Raw genomic sequence first — 22,158 nt, forward strand, 5'->3', positions numbered from 1 at the left:
ACTCGTATTACATAATCACTGACTGCTCCTACTCTGGTATTACATGATCACGGATCGGTCCTACATTGGTATTACATGATCACGTACTGGTCCTACATTGGTATTACATGATCATGTACCGGTCCTACATTGGTATTACATGATCACGGACCGGTCCTACAGTGATATCACATGATCACGAACTGGTCCTACATCACAGACTGGTCCTACACTGGTAATACATGATCACCGACTGGTCCTACATTGGTATTACATGATCACGGACTGGTCCTACATTGGTATTACATAATTACGGACTGGTCCTACATTGGTATTACATGATCACGGATCGGTCCTACATTGGTATTACATGATCACGTACTGGTCCTACATTGGTATTACATGATCACGTACCGGTCCTACATTGGTATTACATGATCACGGACTGGTCCTACAGTGATATCACATGATCATGAACTGGTCCTATACTGGTATTACATGATCACAGACTGGTCCTACACTGGTATTACATGATCACCGACTGGTCCCACATTGGTATTACATGATTACGGACTGGTCCTACATTGGTATTACATGATCACGGACTGGTCCTACATTGGTATTACATAATTACGGACTGGTCCTACATTGGTATTACATGATCACGGACTGTTCCTACACTGGTATTACATGATCACGGACTGCTCCTACACTGGTATTACATGATCACGGACTGGTCCTACATTGGTATTTCATGATCACAAACTGGTCCTACACTGGTATTACATGATCACGGACTGGTCCTACATTGGTATTACATGATCACAAACTGGTCCTACATTGGTATTACATGATCACGGACTGGTCCTACACTGGTATTACATGATCACCGACTGGTCCTACACTGGTATTACATGATTATGGACTGGTCACATTAGAGCTGCCTATTAATGGAGCTACAGGAAAGAGTCATATCTTAATTGCAAGAACGCTCTAGTGATAAACATTCAGTGACTTCCTTTGTAGCTAAAGACAAGGTTATATGGAAAGCCATTTGCTAATGAATGGTTTTCTCCTGGCATAGACATGCTTTATTGTATCTTACCCACATCAAGAATGTCCAGTGTTATTATGTCAGATGTCGTGGATCCCAATCTGTTTGAAGCTTCCACCCATATCTCATAGGGTGTAAAGAGGGCAAGATCCTTGGGGATGTGGCAGGAATACTGTCCCATGGTATGATATTCCTGGCAAGTATTATCCCTGCCATACCACCTGCAATGGATACTAATTATTCATTGTTCATCTACTTTAAATGACACATTTTAACCACTCTGCATTATTAGAATAAAGTAACCACATTAATGTAAAGAGACTAATTAGGGATATACAACGTGCCATCAAATCACTAAAGGTAACAGGAAACATGTATATCATGTAATTAGCAGGGAGAAATGTGGACATCCTGCTCATCAGGGACCAATCAGACTCTAGATGTCAGATTAAGAAACGAAAAAGAGTGATCGGATTGGTTGGGCGACTCCCAAGCCGAACTTACATGGAATGACGGGACTGGAATACCCAGAGAGGCTATCCAAATTGAGATTATTTACTCTAGAAAAAAGAAGGTTAAGAGGCGACCAAATAACCATGTATAAGTACATGAGGGGACAATACAAGGATCTCTCCCGTGATCTGTTTATACCCAGGACTGCGACAGTAACAAGAGGACATCCGCTATGATTAGAGGAAAGCAGGTTTCATCACCAACATAGAAGGGGGTTCTTTACTGTAAGAGCAGTTAGACTGTGAAACTCTCTGCCGGTAGAAGTGGTGATGGCAAAATCCATAGAGGAGTTTAAAAGGGGACTTGATGTCTTTCTGGAGAGGAAGGATATTACAGGATATAAATCTTAGGTTAAGTGTTAATCCTGGTATATAGGCAGGTAGGAACTATTAGGGGTTGATCCAGGGAACAGTCTGATTGCCATTAGGGAGTCGGGAAGGAATTTTTTCCCCAAAAGAGCTAATTGGCTTCTGGCCTTGGGGTTTTTTGCCTTCCTCTGGATCAACAAAACAGGAGGATAACAGGCTGGACTAGATGGACATTGTCTTCATTCAGCCTTACATACTATGTTACTATGTTACTATGGTTAAAAAAACAGAACAATTTTAAAAAATGGGCACTGCCTCTGAGCAGCTCCCCAGATCTTAGTCTGCACTACTTCTTATGAATAAGACACAACACTCATCCTTTGTAAAGATTCACCATTGCTATAATAAACTGCACGATGCAAAGAGTTTCTATATAAGTATTGCCATTATCAAACATAAATTGGTATGTAGCATTGTGATATTCGCAGTCTGGCACAAATACCTGAGTTTGTACTTCAGAGTGTAGTTAGTGTGCAGGTAGGTCTCCCCTTCACTCCCAGGAGCCCACTTACAGGTTAAATCTTTCATATTCTTTGACCAGCATGTGATATTAGTTGGCTTCTCTGGTGGCACTAAACCAAAGTAATAAACAACAGATATTCAATGTTAGAAAGCCAATTGATTTGAATGTGCTGCTTCACATGACGCCACCTGGTTGATCATTTAACTAGAATATACTAAGAGGATTATTCAGCCAAACAAAAACATTTTAAAAGTGGCCTACCATGCTATAAAAACATAAAAGGAGACATACCTCGCCTGATTGCACCCCACCGCTCTCTACTTCCTGCAGCTGGAGCAGTGACATTGCAAAAGTGGGACATGTGACCTCTGCAGTTAATCGCCGGCTGAAGTGAGCCAATGATTGGCTGCAGTGGTCCCATATTCCTGGTGTCAGTGACATCATTGCTGTAGCAGGAACTAGAGGGCAACTGTGAACTGGGCACCACTAGAACAGCAGAAAGCAATAACCATAGCTTAGTAGCTGTGATTGGTATAGCAAGCGTAGCTACCATTGAATTCAACAGGAGCAGCACCTGCAATACCAACCAGAGCCACTGTGCTATAGTCAGTGCTTTCTGCTTCCTGTGCTTCCACAGTGATAGCGGTCCTGGGAATCAGCTGATCAACAGGGATCTATTTATGACCTGTCGGTCAACAATGAAAAGGATACAAAAAACTCCCACAATACCCCTTTAGCTCTATAACTATTGTATGTCTAAATTAATCAGCATATACAGTTGGCGTTAACAATATTGGATATTCGCTTTAAGCACAGTTTCTCTGCAGATGTAAGTTTTCTTTAAAGGGGTTGTCCCGTGAAACAAAGTGGGTCTATACACTTCTGTATGGCCATATTAATGCACTTTGTAATGTACATTGTGCATTAATTATGAGCCATACAGAAGTTATCAGAAATTTTTCACTTACCTGCTCCGTTGCTAGCGTCCTCGTCTCCATGGAGACGTCTAATTCTCAGCGTCTAATCGCCAAATTAGACGCGCTTGCGCAGTCCAGGTCTTCTTCTTTTCTCAATAGGGCTCCTGGTAGCTCCGCCCCGTCACGTGCCGATTCCAGCCAATCAGGAGGCTGGAATCGGCAATGGACCGCACAGAAGCCCTGCGGTCCACCAAGGGAGAAGATCCCGGCGGCCATCTTCAGCAGGTAAGTAAGAAGTCACCGGAGCGCGGGGATTCAGGTAAGCGCTGTCCGGTGTTCTTGTTTAACCCCTGCATCGGGGTTGTCTCGCGCCGAACGGGGGGGCTGTTGAAAAAAAAAAAAAAACGTTTCGGCGCGGGACAACCCCTTTAAGGAAAAGTGATCGAAATGACAGATGTACAACATACAGAAAGCAACAGGACTATACGTCTGCTGTTCAATATGGTATATACTGTAGATACTGCTGAGTCCGAGAAAATACACATGTCACAGAGATATATTTAATGGACCTTTTGAAACACGGGGAGTTGGTGCAACGTATTGCTTTAAAGAATGTGAGAACATTTTTAATTTAGAGGAGAAAAATCGGGATTACAAAAATTTGCAATATACAACAAAAACACATCATTTACCGCTAAAAAAAGGACATTTATCTTCCATTATGACAATGAAATAGAATTCTGTCTTGCTTAAAGAGTGAAATCTCCTGTCCTGGTCCGCTGCAACTGAATGGCTGTTAGTTATTTCATTGCACTCGCCGTGTGAAATTAGGCTAAGGCCGCCTGCACACGAGCGTTCCGGATTCCGCTAGTGGATTTTCACGCGCGTATGGTACCTAAATGTGCTTGCGGATAGGTGCGGATGTGTTGCGGAAAAAAACGTGCAGAAAAACCAGCAGCCGCCCCTTATTGTAAACCCAACCCCTAGAGAACTGCCCGTTCCTTGGAAAACAGCTTAAAAACCAACACCCAGACTCCGTTTTGTCCCTCTTGCTTGTGCGAGCACCGTTAAATTATTCTGGCAACATGCTTTCACCCGGTGAGCAGATGTCTTTGTGGGCATGGTTGATCCATGTCACTTTTTTCAGGCGCTTCTCCAGCGTGACTTTATTTCAGTCACTGCAAAAAAATTCACAAGAGGAAGGCCGCCTGCACACGGGCGGAAATCCCGCGGCGGTATTTCCCGCGGGATTTCCGCCGCTGAAAGTCTGCATAGGAGTGCATTACAATACGCACTCCTATGCAGACGGCCACGGTTTGGCCGCGCGGTATCTCGTGCGGCAAACAAACCGCGGCATGTCCTATTTTTGTGCGGGGCTCGCACAGAAACGTCACTCACCCGGCCGCTGGCTCCGGTCTGCGCATGCGCCGGCTGCGCGGCAGCCGGCACATGAAAGAGCCGGGCCGCCAGGCGCGGGTGAGTACGCGCTCCTCCCTGCAGGCTCTCGGGTCGGGTCCCGCGGCGAGAATTCTCACTGCCGGATCCGACCCGCTCGTCTGCAGGCGGCCGAATTCATTACTACAGATTTTGCATTCTTAGATCCTGCATTGGCAAGAAATACTACCTATCTCCCTCTACAAATTTGCCTGTGAAGCTCTGTGCTGTGTGTTGGGACGCCTCCTACCATGCCTACTTCCTGTAGTCATAGCAACCAGTGACTCCATCTGCAGCTGCACTCCGGATGTACTGCATGAAAAAACGCACCCATTCACTTGTATTGGAGGCTTCACGCGCAGAATCCGACCCAAATTAGAACAGGTCGCAGATTTTTTCACGCGCGTGAAAAAGCGCGATACAAATCCGTCCGTCTGGGGACAACTGCGGATCCTCATAGGAGTATATTGGCTGCGGTCTGGGGCAGATAATGTGCCTAAAATGACGCGCTGGAAATTCCGTTCGTGTGCAGGCACCCTAACTCAGATCATGTAGATCTAGGTTTAGAATTTCTTTAAAGTGCAGGTTCATCTGTAGAGTTAAACTAACGTATCAGGAAATAGCATTATTGGCAATAGTGAGCAGGGAAGAATGCTGGAACTTGAGGGGCAGAATATCATCCAAGCTGCCAATAATATGGCCAAGTGGAGTGTGAAGTGTAGAACGGGAACATAAGGCTAGATATAGGCGTCATCTCGGTGTCAGCCATCTGCCACGTAACCGGTGTAGATGGGGAGGGAGGTGGATTAACTAGCGATAGCTCAACCTTCCCTCGTCTTCACTAAGGTAGCCCCAGGTGAAAATCAATGGAAATGTCCTAACAACCGCTGAAAACCTAAAACTTGTTGGAAAATCTGAGTCCATTGACCCGAGTAACATTGTTATTCTAAGCAAAGCTAAAATAAATCTCATTTGTAATGCAGACACATTGGTCAGACAGAGACCTCGTATCAGATGACGTATAGATGTGTGATAAAAGCTCCCCTCGTGTTTGTGCTTCCCCCCAGTGATTGTAGAAGGTTTTAATCCCCTGTCATAGGATTCTGACAAAACGGTATTCTAACACATTATCTAGTTTGTTCCCTGTGGATGCAGATAGCTGCATGGAGCAGAAGGAGCTTTCATTGTCTTCACTCTACTCATGTCCTCGCAGAAGAGTTCATTACTTGGGGAGGTTCGCGGGGTATGAAACTGATCTCCATTATTCACTGCACAATGACACCAGCAGAAGGCCAACAAATCAAAAATGGTTTTAATAATCTATGGGATTTTTCCACAGCAAGCCTCATTTATCAAAACTGTCCGGCAAGAAAACTGGACAGTTCGCAACTCATTTATCACAGCTGGCCATGTTGCCCACAGAAGCCAATCGAAGTGAAACTTTCATTTTACCAGCAAAATTAAAGCTAATCTCTGATTGGTGGCAAGAGAGAATAAGGCCAGCTGTGATAAATGTCCCTAATGCGTAACCGGAAAAAACTGAATGGCGTGCGCGACAGCCGACCCCAACTGCCATGAATTTACCCCTATCTTAAAAAAGAACATTCGCACCGCAGAATCCTGATACATTGGATTGTATATAGAACCTTTTATTGTGGATTTTTTACATGCCTCCTAATTAGAGATGAGCAAGCATACTCGATAAGGCAAACTACTCGAGCGAGTAGTGCCTTATTCAAGTACCTGCCCACTCGTCTCTAAAGATTCGGTTGCCGGCAGGGGTGAGCGGGGAGGAACGGGGGGGGGGGGGGGGGGGAGATCTCTCTCTCCCTCTCTCCCCCCTGCTCACCGCCGCAACTCTCCTGTCACCCGCGCCGGCAGCCGAATCTTTAGAGACGAGCGGGCAGGTACTCGAATAAGGCACTACTCGCTCGAGTAGTTTGCCTTATCGAGTATGCTCGCTCATCTCTACTCCTAATCTCAGGAGTCTGCGGTGTGATAGCTCTTTTTTGAGATAGGGGTAAATAAATCTCACTGATGACTTTCATGTCAAATAAAAAAAGGAAGTTCCATTACCACCAATGTTTTATGACAAATAAAATGATTGCAGTTTGAAGTGTTACTGTTTCCCTATAGAGCCTTCCTTTCTTTTGCATCGCACCGCATGAAAACTCGGTTTTCATGCGGTGCGATGCAACTTTTACAATAGGAAATCCTACTGTAAACGCCTTAAAATAAGCCCTAAGCTGCCTGACAAAACAAAAAGAAATACATAACCTAAGAGGCGCTGTCCGGCTCTGGCGCACGTCTTCCGAAGCTCCCCGACACTTGATTAAAGTTCTCCGGCATAGCTTCCTGGTCAGGATTTAGAAAACCCCCGCCTCCAGGAAGCTCTGCCTCTGAATCAGAGCCAGCGCTGAATGAACCAATCACAGCCATTCAAGAAAGCACAATGATATCACATCGCGTCGCCCATGTGGAAGCGGCCTAATATACAGTTACATCCTGTGCGTTCAGGGTTTGTATGTAGGGGGATTGGGATTCAATTCCACTACATACAATGTTGTTAACTCTTTACATCCAACAGTCAATTCTGACAGCAGCATTTAAATGCTGTGATCGATGTTTGGGGGTGCCATGTGGTTGTCATGGCAGACGCAGCCATCTGAAAGCTCCTTGGGCTGCCATGGCGGATCAAGTCTGTGGCATCACTTGATAAAATGCCTGTTAGATCACAGTATAATGTAATGCTGTGGCATTACATCGTACTGAAGGAGCAATCAAACCATCCTTTGTTCCCTCTGAGGACTAAAAAAGTCGAAGATATAGTTTTAAAAAGTTTTATGAATTATTTAAAAAAAAGTAAAAAGAAACTTTTGCCATATTCATAATAAAAAAATCAAAATAAGAAAAACCATATTATCGCTGCGGCAATCAAAGTACTGCATTTTTTTTTCTACATGGTGAATGTCGTCAGAAAAAATAAATAAACAACACCACAATTGTGCTTTTTTTCGTCCCCCAGTCTTCATGAACAGATTTAAAGGGGTTGTCCCGCGGCAGCAAGTGGGTCTATACACTTCTGTATGGCCATATTAATGCACTTTGTAATGTACATTGTGCATTAATTATGAGCCATACAGAAGTTATAAGAAGTTATTCACTTACCTGTTCCGTTGCTAGCGTCCTCGTTTCCATGGAGCCGCCTAATTTTCGGCGTCTAATGGCCAAATTAGACGCGCTTGCGCAGTCCGGGTCTTCTTCTTTTCTCAATGGGGCCGCTCGTTCAGGATGCCGGCTCCGTGTAGCTCCGCCCCGTCACGTGCCGATTCTAGCCAATCAGGAGGCTGGAATCGGCAATGGACCGCACAGAAGCCCTGCGGTCCACCGAGGGAGAAGATCCCGGCGGCCATCTTCAGCAGGTAAGTAAGAAGTCACCGGAGCGCGGGGATTCAGGTAAGCGCTGTGCGGTGTTCTTTTTTAACCCCTGCATCGGGGTTGTCTCGCGCCGAACGGGGAGGGGGCTTGAAAAAAAAAAAAACCCGTTTCGGCGCGGGACAACCCCTTTAATATAAAGTGATCAAAAAGTTCTATGTACTATAGGAAGTCCCACAAAAGCGAGCCCTTGTACAACTTTGTCGACGTTAAGGCATAAAATAATTATTAAAAATTAAATATCTTTGGAAAAAATAAAGGTAGTACAGCAAAAAAACGATATAAATTTGACATCATAGCAATTGTACTGACCCACAGAGTAAAGTAACAATGTCATTTTTGTTGCAATGTATACAAAGTAGAAACAAGACCCTCCCTCAAAGATGGCGGAATTTCGTTTTTTCCATTTCACTCCACTTAGAATTTTTTTTTTAATTTTTCAGTACATTATAGGGTACAATAAATAGTACCATTGAAAAATATATCTCGTCCCGCAAAAAGCAGCCCACAGACATCTTCATTGATGGATAAATAAAAGAGTTAGGATATTTTAAAAGTGGGGAGGGAAAAACAAAAATGAAAAAAAGGGGTGGTCCCTAATGTCATTAAAAAAAAAAAAAGTCAATACTTACCTATTCCTCCCCCGTCAGTCTCCTTACCAGATCTTCTCCTCACCGATCTTCTCTTGGCTCCTCCAGTCCCCCAGGTCACCTCTAGCTGGCAGATTTTCCTATTTCCTGTGATGTAGTGTACATTCTCGGCATTCTGCTTCCTGCAGGTCGGTGTACCCGGTCACTAGTGATGTAGTGCTCGCTGCCTAGCAGGGAATGCCGAATCCCTTTAGCGCAATGGCGCATGTGTGACGTCTCACCACGCATTTTCAGCATCCTTGCTATGCAGTGAACGCTATATCGCTCGTAGTATTCACTGCTCTGCAGGAAGTGAACTGCGGATAATGGACGCTTCAGAACAGGAAGAAGAGGATCCAGCCGGCTGGAGGTGATGTGACCCGGGTTACTGGAGGAGCCAGGAGGAGATCAGTCAGGAGAAGATCTGATAAGGAGACTGACGGGAAGCAATAGGGAAGTATGGATTTTTTTTTCTAATGACAAAACCCCTTAAGCTTATATTTTTAATAACATTTTTACATTTGGGTTAATTTGTAACTGTATTTTTTTTACATTTCATGGAAAATGCTATGGAGAAAACATCCGAGAAAATGCCTTTCTTTCAGTAGGCCGTGTTTTGATAAACCCTGACCATAAAAAACTATCTTCATGTTTTAATATAGACCACAAAACAAGCATCGGGCTGGAGGGCTTTATGTGAACCCAGAAATAAGTATTGTGAATAAAGCCTTGATAAAGATTAGAGATGAGCGAACGTGCTCGGCCACGCCCCTTTTTCGCCCGAATACCGCGATTTCCGAGTACTTCCGTACTCGGGCGAAAAAATTCGGGGGGCGCCGTGGCGGCACGGGGGGTAGCAGTGGGAGTGGGGGGGAGAGGGAGAGAGAGAGGGCTCCCCCCTGTTCCCCGCTGCTACCCCCCGCACCGCCACGCCTCTCCCCGCCCCCCGGCGCCCCCCGAATCTTTTCACCCGAGTACTGAAGTACTCGAAAATGGCGGTACTCGGGCGCGTAAGTACTCGAAACGAGTACGTTCGCTCATCTCTAATAAAGATGCCTCACGTTGACTTCACACGTCGCTGATTGGATGTGGATTTTCCCAGCTAAAAAGTCTCCCAGTGAATCGGCACAAATATTGACACCATTTAGGTTACATTGTTTTTGTTTTTGTTGCAGATTAGTTGCAGATATTTTGCAGATAAATCTGCAGCAAATCCATCACATGTGAACACTTCCTAAGAGTGCTCTAAAACCCAACCAGTCTAAAAACTGGCCTGGCAGCCAACAGCAATAAATGAGAGCCCGGATATTATTTCCTAAAAAGTAAATATCACTATCTTTCCATAAATCAATAGTAGAAGAGAAGAGAAGAAACTTTGTTATATATCTTAATACCAGGTTTCCCCACTTTCTGAAAATCCCTTCATGGAGAAGTTTTTGAGAGGTACATAAACACCCCCTTTCTGAAAACTACTCCTCTTTCTCACTACTATACCCCAAACTGGGACTGAGTCTGATGATGCAGTATTCCTGCCATGCATAGTAAACCTGCATGAAGCACTGTTTTCCGGGACACTTCTACAGCACCCAAGAGACTTGCCAATTATTCTGGAAGTTAGGGGAAGATTCCTTTTTTTGGGAAGCCTCTTGGATGTTCCAAGATAGTTGAAAAGTATGCTTATCCACTTATTCGACTCCTGTCCTCTTCACCCTGTCTCCTTCCAAGATCACTCACTCTCATTTCACAGAAAAATTTGTACATATGAGGCCGAGAGGAGACAGAATTTTAGCTTCACTGAGAGATCAGGTTACAGTTGCCTATAGGAGTCTGTGAAGAGGGGAAGGGAAGGAGGAGGAAAGAGTATCTGCAGAGAAAGAGTGAGAGTCACAGAGACAATGTTGCTTCTACTTGATTCATTTAGTATATAAAAGTTTAAGTTAGTTTAAAAATATCACTGAAAATGTAAAAAATATAACATGTAATTAATAAATAAATGTCTGCTTCCTCCAACATGCAGGCGCTCCATAACTCCGGTGCTTTTGGCAGTGTGTTAGTCATACATTGTTTTATAATGGTGGAACCTACTTAATATTTACTGATTAGAAGCAGCATGATACATGATTAAGTGTCCATCATCCTGAGCTCACAAGAAACATGTCTTGTTACACTATATGGCCTCCTGCACACGGGTGGATTTGCACTGCGGAGTCCGTAGCGGGCGTCAGCCTCCAGGCTCCACAGCAAATACAGCCCATGGTATTCAATGGAAAAATGCGTTTTTATCTCCACAAGCGGAAATTGATTGTGATTTTCAGCTCGCAGAGAATAAATCGCAGCATGCTGGGATTTTGTGCAGGTTACGCACGGCCGGCTTCCATTGACTTTAATGGAAGTTGGTTGTCCTGCTGCACTTCCGCAGAGAGCACTGCGGAAGAATTGCGGGAACCGGGTCACATGGGAGCCCTGGCGACTACTGCGCACGCATGACAGAGTGCCGACCAGCACATCTGCAGCGCTGTGCAGAGCCAATGGACAGTTTCACAGGAGTCACCGGACAGGCACCGGGACGAACTCTACTGCCTATGATCGCTGTAACAAGTCCTGCAATGCTTTATATTAGCCATCATAGGTGCTGTTGTACAGGTCCCCCACAGACACACAAATAGTGTAAAAAAAAGGATTAAAATAATGAAAAAGAAGAAAAATGTAAAAAAAACCTTTTTTTTGTGCTTTTTGCCATATTAGCATGATACATATTTGGTATCGTCGTATCTGTAATAACAAGTACAATAAGTTGAACATGCTTTTTAGCCTGCATGGCAAAAAGCGTTAAAAAAACCCTGAAAAAACTGAGGCAAAATGCTATTTTTTTTCATTTTGCCTACCAAAAAAAACTCAATAAAAGTGATCAAAAAATTTGTATGTACCCCAAAATGGTACCGATAAAGACTACAGTTCGTATCGCAAAAAAATGAGCTCTCACAGAACTCCATCCATGGAAAAATAAAAAAGTTATAGGACTTTGAATCCAGCGATTTAGCAAAAAAGAATTTAGCAAAAAAAGAGTTTTTATTGCGGAAAAGTGGAAAAAACTAAAAAAAATAAGACTTTTGGTTTCGTACCGACCCGCAGAAAAAAATGTATTGTGTCATTCATTTATGCTGCATAATGAACGCTGTAAAAATAAGCCCCAAAAATCTATGGCAGAATTGATGCGTTTTCTCTACCTGCTATCATAAAAAAACCTGTTACTTTTACAATATAGTCCATGCACCTAAAAACGGCACCAATAAAAACTACAGTTCGCCACGCAAAAAGCAAGCCCTTGTTCCGTGTCAACGGAAAAAGAAAAAAGTTATGGCTTTTGAAAAATGGAGATGAAAATCCGCCAGAAATCGTTGCGTCCTTAAGGACAAAGTAGGCCGTGTGCTTAAAGGGGTTGTCTCGCGAAATCAAGTGGGGTTATACACTTCTGTATGGCCATATTAATGCACTTTGTAATGTACATCGTGCATTAAATATGAGCCATACAGAAGTTATTCACTTACCTGCTCCATTGCTGGCGTCCCCGTCGCCATGGTGCCGTCTAATTTCGCTGGCGGCTTGCTTTTTTAGATGCGCTTGCGCAGTCCGGTCTTCTGCTCTGAGCACGAGCCGCTTCAGTGTGCTCGCCGCTACAGCTCTTCTGCGCATGCGCAGACGAGCTGTAACTTCTCGGGAGCGCGCTGGAGCTGCCATTCTGCTACCATCCTCTCTTAAAGGAAGGTGCAGAGCTGCCCAGCCGAGCCGCCCACCCGCCCAGCAGAGCCGCCCACCCGAGCCGCCCAGCCTAGCCGCCCAGGTAAGTGATGGGTGACGGACTGACGGGGGTGACGCGTGACGGATTGCCGCTGTGGCCCCGGAGCCTACCGCTGTGGCCCCGGAGCCTACCGCTGGGCCCCGGAGCCTACCGCTGGGGAGCCGGGGCGTAGCGCTGGGGAGCCGGGGCGTAGCGCTGGGGAGCCCGGGGCTAGCGCGGGGGAGCCCGGGGCTAGCGCCGGTTACCTGCTGCCTGGCGGTGGGTGACTGGTCGGCCGCGTTCAATCCCGGGGTCCGGTCAGCGGCTGCGGGGCGTCTGGTTGTCAGGGAGACACAGCTGGTAGCGTCTCGGGAGCGCGCACGTCGGGCTACAGCAAGCGACGGGAAAAGAGCCGGCGGCCATCTTGGGGAAACTTTTTATAAGTTGCTGAAACGCTGGAACTGTAAGTACGAACCAGCTAGAAAAGTCATTTACAGGGGGGCTTAGTTATGTATGCTTAATTAGGGGGACTGGGCAAAAAAAAAATGTCACTGCTTCCTCGAGACATCTCCTTTAAGGGGTTAATTCCACTTCTTACTGACTGAGGAATGCTCTCTCACAATTGTTTATCTAAAAACATTTCATTTTCCGCAGCTATTTGTTTCCAGTGCATGCGGCTGCTGCAGCAAATAAATGCATGAGCTATGCTGTGGAGGAACGAACTGATGGCCGGGCGTCCTCTGAAGATTTCCAATAAGAGCTATTAAATGGCTTGCTGAGATGCAAAGGAGCCACCGAGACAAGGTGCAATAAATATCAGATTTGTTTGAGTTACATTTCATCTCACTTCTTGAAGCTCCTCTGCTGCTTCCCTCTGCTGTAGTCCCATGACAACACTTCATGTCCTGTGTTTGGATTCAGCTTTACCAGAGACCATTTGTGTGTCCATATTGGCATAATATGTATGATTTGAATAGTTAGAGATAGGAGCAGTGAATAATGATGTGACTCCCCACAGCGTCCCCGTTATAACCGTGGACCACCAGAGCAGAGAACGGGGATGCAGTCTTGGAGACGCAGGAGCAGAGATGCTGCAGGATTTGGGCCTATGACTTCAAGGGGATGTCGGGGTGTGATCTGATTTTTAAAAATGGATCCAAATCTGTTAAAACATTAAGGGCCCTTTTACACGAACCGACCTGTTGGGCGCAGATTCCCGACAGCCGCTTCCAGCGATAATCATCCTGTAGTTTAACGCAGGAGCAAGCATCGCTAATGAATGGAGGCGGAGCGGCCGGGATCGTTCCAACCAGCCACCTCCATTCACATTTAGCAGGCAATCGTTTATAAATGAGCGACTGCCTGTTACATGGCCGATACTTTCAGCATGCAGAAACTGAACAACAATCAAGAAGCGAATAACTTCCGTTTGGCATTCAGTCGGGACGTGCACTTACAAAGAATGAGAATTCCTTCTGAACGCAGGAATCTGAACGATTTATTGGCCTGTGTAAAAGGGCCCTAAAAGCAGCGTTGTTGTTGCGAAGTTGTTCCTGAACAAAGACATGGAGAACTGCGGGGCTGCAGCGCTAGACCACAGGGGTGAGGGCGGGTGAGCAGTGCTGAACAGATATGGATTCATTTTCTCAAAATTGTATCAAACCCAGACAACCCCTTTAAGACACAGATACGAAAAAGTTGTAAATACACTATTACGGACAATAAATGGGAAATGTTTAAAAGCATCTTAAATACTTACTGTGAGAAGTTCATACCTTACAGGAATAAAAGGGTTAAGAATAGGAGAAAACCAATGTGGCTTAATAAAGATGTAAAAGGGGCAATAAACAGCAAAAAGATTTATACTACTAAAACAAGAAGGCAGCGAAGAAGCACTAAAACCTATAAGGAAAAAAATAAAATATGTAAAAAGCAAATAAAAGCAGCAAAGATGGAAACAAGGAGACTTATTGCCAAAGAGAGTCCGGGTGGCTTCACACGAGCATGTATTTTGTGCGTGTTCACATGTCAGTGTTTTACAGGTGTGTGACTGTAAAGATAGGACATGCGTGCACAATAGGGAATGCATGCATTGTCTTCAATGGAGCCGCGGCTGCTGCCAGCGGTTCCATTGAAGGCAATGGTCTGCCAGTTTCCCCTGAATTGTTTTTCAGGGAAGAGATTTATATATAAGTGCTTCTCTTAAAATCAAGAATTTTGGTGTAAAAAAAAAAAAAAGAAGAAATAAAAAAATACTTACCTCTTTACCGCTGCTGTGTCCCCGCGGGGATGAAGAACACATCTGCCGCATGCGGCAGATGTTTCCTTCATCCCCGTGAGGAAAAAGAATTTCGTGCAGCACCTGCCACATCTGTGACAGATGCAGCAAAGGAATTCTATATCCCTGCGGGGAATAAAGAATTCCCTACCACAGCTGTCACAGATGACAGCTGCAGTAGGGGATCCAGCTGCTGGCATCCTGTAATTGTTTTTGCAAGTGTGTTGCATAAAAGGTTGGCATATAAAATGAGAATGCTTGGTCTGAGAATGTATGTAATTACGAACGTAAGTAACTGGCTCACTGATAGAAAGCAGAGGGTGGTTATTAATGGTACATACTCTGATTGGGTCACCGCTACTAGTGGGGTACCACAGGGGGCAGTATTGGAGGAATTTCCATTACTAGTGGGGTACCACAGGGAGCAGTATTGGAGGGGGTTGCCATTACTAGCGGGGTTCCACAGGAGGCAGTATTGGAGGGATTACCATTACTATTGGGGTACCACAGGGGTTGGGTTTGGTCCCTATTCATAATAATATATTTATTAATGACCTGGTAGAAGGATCAGGCCGTAAAATATCAATATTTGCAGATGATACAAAACTATGTAAGAAATTACCACAAGAGAGGACAGAATATGGTTACAAGAGGATCTGGATAAGTCGGGGGCAGAAAAGTGGCAAATGACATTTAACACTGATAAATGTAAGGTTCTGCACATGGGCAGGGAAATACATGTCACCATTACACACTAAGTGGGAAACCACTGGGGAACACGGACATGGGAAAGGACTTCGGGGGTTTTAGTTTACTGTAAGAATAACTGGAGCAACCAGTGTCAGGCAGCTGCTGCCAAGGCAAATAGGATCCATGGGGTGCATCAAAAGTGGTCTAGGGGCACATGATGAGAACATTGTTCTTCCCCTTCACAAGTCACTGGTCAGACCACACATGGAATATTGTGGACAGCTTTGGGCACTGGTACTCAAGAAGGACAGATCTTGAGCGGGCACAAAGGCGGGCAATTAAATTAATAAATGGAATGGACAGACTATAATACCCAGGGAGATTATCAAAATTGTCATTATTTACTTTAAAAAAAATGGCTGAGGATTGACAAAAAAACTACGTATAAAAATATTGGGGGACAGAGATCTCTCCCATCATCTATTATACCCAGGACGGTAACAAGGGGGCACCCTCTACATCTAAAGAAGGTTTCTACACCAACATAGAAGGGGGTTCTTTACTGTAAGAGCAGTGAGACTATGGAACTCTCTGCCTGAGGACGTGGTGATGGTGAACTCGATAAAAGAGTATAAGAGGGGGCTGGATGCCTTTCCTGAGTGTTACAATATTACATGTTATATCGCTGGGTACTTCAGAAGGGTCGGTGATCTGGGGATTATTCAGATTGGAGTCAGGAAAGAATTTTTTCTTTTAAATAAGGAAAATTGGCTTCTACCTCATTGGGGTTTTTGCCTTCCTCTGGATCAACATTGGTGGGTAGTAGGCTAAACTGGGTGGACATGTGCCTTTTTTCAGCCTAACATGTTACTATGTTCTTCTATGGTCCGTGCCTCTGAAAGGTCAAACAAGACAGCTATACATCAAGGATTTACATGGCTATCCATCTAATTTAGCATTCCTATATTTTCTAAGCCTGAGAATCAAAGACATACATCCAACATAAAGACATGAGCCCGCCAGGATTCTCCCGTCTTTGCTGTGACACACCAGGTTATCTCCTGACTGCTGCTTGGATCCATTCAGGTTATTCAAGGCCACACTCAAGGCTGTGCTGTTGAGTATCTTATACAGCTCCGCTGAGAGCCTTCTCCCATTAAGGGTCCAGAACAGGTCCTCTGCCTTCAGGTTTAAGTCAGACTCCACTAAGCAAGATGCGGTTAGTGATGATCCTATCATTAAGGTTGGGTCTTGTGGGGTTATTACAGCAGGATCTGTAGAAAAAAAGGGGAATAAACATGTTACAAAACAGAATTGGGAGTAGATGTTAGGGGAGTTCCAGGGGATCGGGGACAGCATGCAGGGAATGGAAGCAGACTTTCCAATACAATAATGTGCACGGTGTGAATGTCTTCATAGATATATGCAATTGTTCAATTCTATATATCTAATATATCTAGCTGAGGCTGTGAATGTTGTCTATTGTTTACAGATAAATAAGTAGTTATACCTCTAACATAATACAGACCAGCTGTAGTGTACAGAAGTTAATGTGCACATGCGTTCTGGAAGTTTCTGGATGGTCTATGTAGTCTTGTGTTTTTATCTGTCTTCTATGTGTATGAATATGCTGTGTATTGCACCTTTGCAGCATTGAATGAGTTACTGTCTGGGTTATGTCTGGGAAAGTAACTATTTGTATGTCATGTGATCTCGTTTTATATATGTGGGTGCAAGATGCTTGAGTAAGGTCCTCTAGTCTTTTCTGCCAGCTGCGTGGTTGTCTTTATGAGACAGAGAAAGACAGCCTTGCCTGTACTGAGACACCCTCAGTCTGAGTACAAGAAGAGATGGAAGAGACTGAGAGGATACCCCTCTAATGCCGAGAACCCCTTCTTCTACTTTCCCTTGTTATGTGGCGTTTTCCCGCCATGCAGTGTGAGATGAAGAGTATCTCAAGTTCCGTGATAGTGGATTGGTAGAGTGTTGGTGAAGTTTCTTAAGAGTCAGTGTCTGGGACCAGGGAACCACAGTTAACTAGGCCTGTGTAAATTACCCTGTTTCTCCCAGGTTTCCTCCCTGTCACTTCACATGTTCTAACCCCTCACTAACATGCTGGTGGATGTGAAGAGGACTGTTGTGAACTGTTATTTCAAGTTACTCAGTAAACGGCTTTACCGACTGTTCCCGGTTTGGCCTTTTGAATTCTATCCTTTGTGTGGACTCTTATTTATTCCACAGAGAGATCACCGCGGAGAAAGGAACGGTGGCATCATGATTGACAAAGAAGAACCAAGGTAATCCACTTGTGGTAATCCACTCCTAATTTAATATAGTCTGCCCGCGCCCCTTACACATAGCCCTCGTTTCCCTGGGGTGGGAGATAGTAGAGCCACCGTGATAAGTGAATTACTCTACCCCCGCTGTCCCTTAGGCTGGGGCCCGCTTCTCAGACGCTGCACCAGGATAGTGGCATGGGACATGCTGGAGAGGCCCCCGACAACAGAGCGGACAGTAATATACAGTATGAATACCCTGCCGGACATCTACTTTCCCTTGTTATGTGGAGTTTTCCCGCCATGCAGTGTGAGATGAAGAGTATCTCAAGTTCCGTGATAGTGGATTGGTAGAGTGTTGGTGAAGTTTCTTAAGAGTCAGTGTCTGGGACCAGGGAACCACAGTTAACTAGACCTGTGTAAATTACCCTGTTTCTCCCAGGTTTCCTCCCTGTCACTTCACATGTTCTAACCCCTCACTAACATGCTGGTGGATGTGAAGAGGACTGTTGTGAACTGTTATTTCAAGTTACTCAGTAAACGGCTTTACCGACTGTTCCCGGTTTGGCCTTTTGAATTCTATCCTGTGTGTGGACTCTTATTTATTCCACAGAGAGATCACCGCGGAGAAAGGAACGGTGGCATCATGATTGACAAAGAAGAACCAAGGTAATCCACTTGTGGGTTTTATATTTAATATAGTCTGCTTGCGCCCTTTGGACGTGTCCCTGGTAACCGTCCGGGTGGGAGATGGTAGAGCCACAGTGACAAGTGAATTACTCTAACCCCGCAGTCTCCTAGGCTGGGGCCTGTTCCTTGGACAATGTAAATTAATTACAGACTCTTAGTTATTATCGTTTGACATTTAGCATTAATCAAAACGTGTAACTCCTCTTCGCTGCCATTGGGACATCATGAAATCTGTGATTATCACTGGGGGGACTTAGACGGGTACATATTTCTGAAATTAAGCATTACACAATTCTTCTTAAAAACAATGGGCATCTGCATATTACAAAGACATCATAGACCAGAGATGCTCTTGGTAGCATCCGTGGTTAAGACCGCTCATGCTCTACATTTGTGTTTTCAGAATAACTCGTCATGCTTGGAGTGAATGTTGTCCCTTTTTTATTTGCAACTTTATAAGTTAAAATGACAAATCTTCAGTCACTCTCTGCCTTGTCCTGAGACTTAAGCCCCATTTACACGGGACGACTGTGGGGGAAACAATGCTCCTCCACTAGGGTTGCCACCTTTGTCACGAAAAAATATCGGCCATGATTAAAAAGGGGCGTGACTTGGGGGCGTGGCTTATCACAGCATTTTTTTCCTCCTTTATCTCCCGGATCTTGTCCAGTGGCTGTGTGCATGCGCAAGATCCAGGCCAGCGTGTTCTTGCGAGTAGATGACGTTTAGTGTGAGTCACACGCCATCTACTCACGAGAACACGCTGCAGACACTCGCCTCGCATACAATCTACACATATATAATTATATACAGGAGATACCCAGGTTACCCCAGCATGGTCCATATCACTATATACAGTAGATATACCTCCCCTGTATATAGTGATGCTGATGTAAGGTAGATATGTCCTGTACATAATTATATGTACAGCTGGTGTAACGTATACCACCTAAACATACAAGTTTACATGCAGTACATGGTACATACCTCGTACTGCTCCTCCGCTCTCATCCTCGGGTCCTGACACTGTCACTGGCCGGCCAGACATCCATCCTGACCCCCACATATCACACACACTCAACTCCACTACATCCATCCTGACCCCCAGACATCGCACACACTTAACTTCAGTACATCCATACTGATCCCCAGACATCACACACACAGCTCTGCTACATCCATCCTAATCCCTAGACATCACACACAGAGCTGCGCTACATCCATCCTGATCCCCATACATCACACACACAGCTCAACTACATCCATTCTGACCCCCACACACGACACACAGCTCTACTACATCCATCCTGACCCCCACACACATCGCACACACAGCTCAACTAGATCCATTCTGACCCCCAGACATCACACACACAACTCCACTCACTCACTTAAACCTTCCATCCAGAACCCCACAGCTCCAACACACACACACAGCTCCACTACATTCATCCTGATCCTGACACACACACAGCTGCAGAGTCCTACATTTCCTTAGCCCCCGTGGTCATGTTATCTCTGACTCTTCCCACACAGGGTGTCACATGACATGACATCATCAGAGGCCCTAGAAGCTGTTGGCTCTGCAGGTCTGTGTTTCTTCTGCCGGAGGAGAGTTAACCGGGGCTAGGGGGCAGTGCAGGCTCTGAAAATACCGGCCTGCAATAGGGCTGGTAAAAAAAATACCGGCACCGGACCAACAGAAAAACAAAAAGTCCAGGCCGGTGGTCTACCGCCCGGGTGGCAACCCTATCATTCCTCATGCTGCTGCACAGGAGAGAGTATCGTTGGCTTGCAGCAGGGTGGCTGGAGGAGATTTCACTCCTCATGCTCCCCGCTCCTCTCCATTCACTTAACACAGTACTGAATGGCTGCTGCTTACACTGAGTGATCAGCGTTCAGCTCATCTTTCATTGTTTAGGCTGCAGAAAATCCTGAATATGAGTGTAAACAGCAGTTGGTCAGTATTGAATGGCTGCCGTATTAAGTGCATGGAGAGGGGCGGGGGAGAGCGAGGAGTGAAATCTCCTGCAGCCGCCCCGACCCCCCTGCTGGCTGCTCTGTCAGAAAGCCAGCAATACTCTCTCCTGGGGGTCTCCTGAGATGAGTGTCAGGCATTGTTTGCCCAACATTCGTCCTGTGTAAATGGGGCTTTAGTCTGGGTGTTTGATCAAGGGGCCTCTGTCATTATAGGCAAGAATGACAGCTGCAGCTGACAATAACTGAAAAATTCCAACATGGCAGGTCAACTTTTTCAGATATCTATCTTTTGTTGGCATCTGTCAGTCTCATTCATGTCACAAAAAGGTGGAGACAGTTGTCAGAAAATAGTGGAAGGCCGTATTTGCTTTGTAAATTCTGCAGCATTTACAGCACAGGCCATGTGGAGGAGATTTAAAAAATCTCCATTACGTGCTGCGTATATTTTCTGCGACGAATCTACAGCATGCTTATTTATACAGTGGAATTACGCTGTGGAATTCAACTCTTGCAACACAAGCGTTAAATTCTGCAGCTGCTCTGTTAGTAAAAACATGGACAAATCGGGACCATTTAGATGCAGATTTGACCACCACAGGGTTCTCATAGAATTGCTGCAGCGATTCCACCATGTGGCAGAATCTCTAGTGTAGGACCAACTTCATAACTTCCCCTTTACGTTTGTCCTCGAAAGTATAATGATTCCTTAAAGGAATAGGATTGTTTGGTTACATTTACGTATAATTTGTGGAAAAGACCATTAGGGCTTAGTCACACGGGCGCATCGGCGCCCATGTCACTGCAGGAAGAAGACGGCCGTACTTCAGGACGGGAGAAAGAACATGTGACCGGCTTCATTGCCGGTCATTTGTTCTTTCTTCAGAGCTGCAGGGAGTCGTCCGTCATGAAGTATGGCCGTCTTCTTCCTGCAGTAAGGGCTCAGTCACACTGGTGCCGATGCGCCTGTGTGATTAAGCCCTTAAAGTGTAGTTCATCTCAGCAGATATATTAGCGGATTATACAAGTAATATGTGGAGGTTTGCCTTTGGGATTAAATGTTGTGTGCTGGACTAACGTGTGCCAAATCCATTGACTTCCATGCCTCTTAATAAATGTGGTACATTCTTCGCCAGTCCATGCACCAGAAAAGCTATAACTGACCCCAGTTTGTGATGTAATTGATTAGTAAATCTGTTGAGCTGCAGGAAGTCCCCTTCTACTAGGCTCCGCACACCTTCCCAAAGAATGGCAAGCCTGGTGTAAAAATTAAAAAAACTGCAAAGTTTTGTTCCATAATCCCAAAAGAATTCTGGCACAAATGCGTAGGTATGTTTTCCCCTCAGAGTCCCAAGATTATAACCCCATAAAAGCGGAGAAGATGAGACTTGCATTGAACAATGAGGTGGGGTACGCTTCAAGTAACTTTCTCAAGCATGAAAAAAAAGTTCCCACTGTTAAGTGAAGTAGCTATTAAAAAATCTAATTCAGGAATACAGAGCATACCCTTCATTGGGAAAACAGACAGAATGGTGTTAAAACGCAACGTGTAACCATCTGTTCTGCAGCTCCTCAATGACACCCATGACAATTGAGACAGGAAAGGAATCATGTACTTAATTATTGTTGTTATCAGTTGTGTTTTACTAGCGGTTAGTAGAACACCCAGCTCGCTGG

The 22,158-nt window shown here is 45.0% G+C and overlaps 1 protein-coding gene across 1 annotated transcript in view; it reads right to left on the reverse strand.

The window, feature by feature from the left end:
• Positions 1–1,057: 1,057 nt before the first annotated feature.
• Positions 1,058–22,158, reverse strand: part of CRLF1 (cytokine receptor like factor 1) — a 90,448-nt gene continuing 69,347 nt past the window's right edge. Inside the window, exons 2-4 of the mRNA XM_066602047.1 lie at positions 16,534–16,812; positions 2,357–2,486; positions 1,058–1,254 (exon numbers count right to left, since the gene is read on the reverse strand). Coding sequence (XP_066458144.1) covers positions 1,071–1,254; positions 2,357–2,486; positions 16,534–16,812 — 593 coding nt within the window. The 3' untranslated portion in view covers positions 1,058–1,070. The remainder of the gene's footprint in view (positions 1,255–2,356; positions 2,487–16,533; positions 16,813–22,158) is intronic.

This window comes from Eleutherodactylus coqui, chromosome 5 (genome assembly GCF_035609145.1).
Source record: "Eleutherodactylus coqui strain aEleCoq1 chromosome 5, aEleCoq1.hap1, whole genome shotgun sequence".
NCBI classification, from domain to species: domain Eukaryota; kingdom Metazoa; phylum Chordata; class Amphibia; order Anura; family Eleutherodactylidae; genus Eleutherodactylus; species Eleutherodactylus coqui.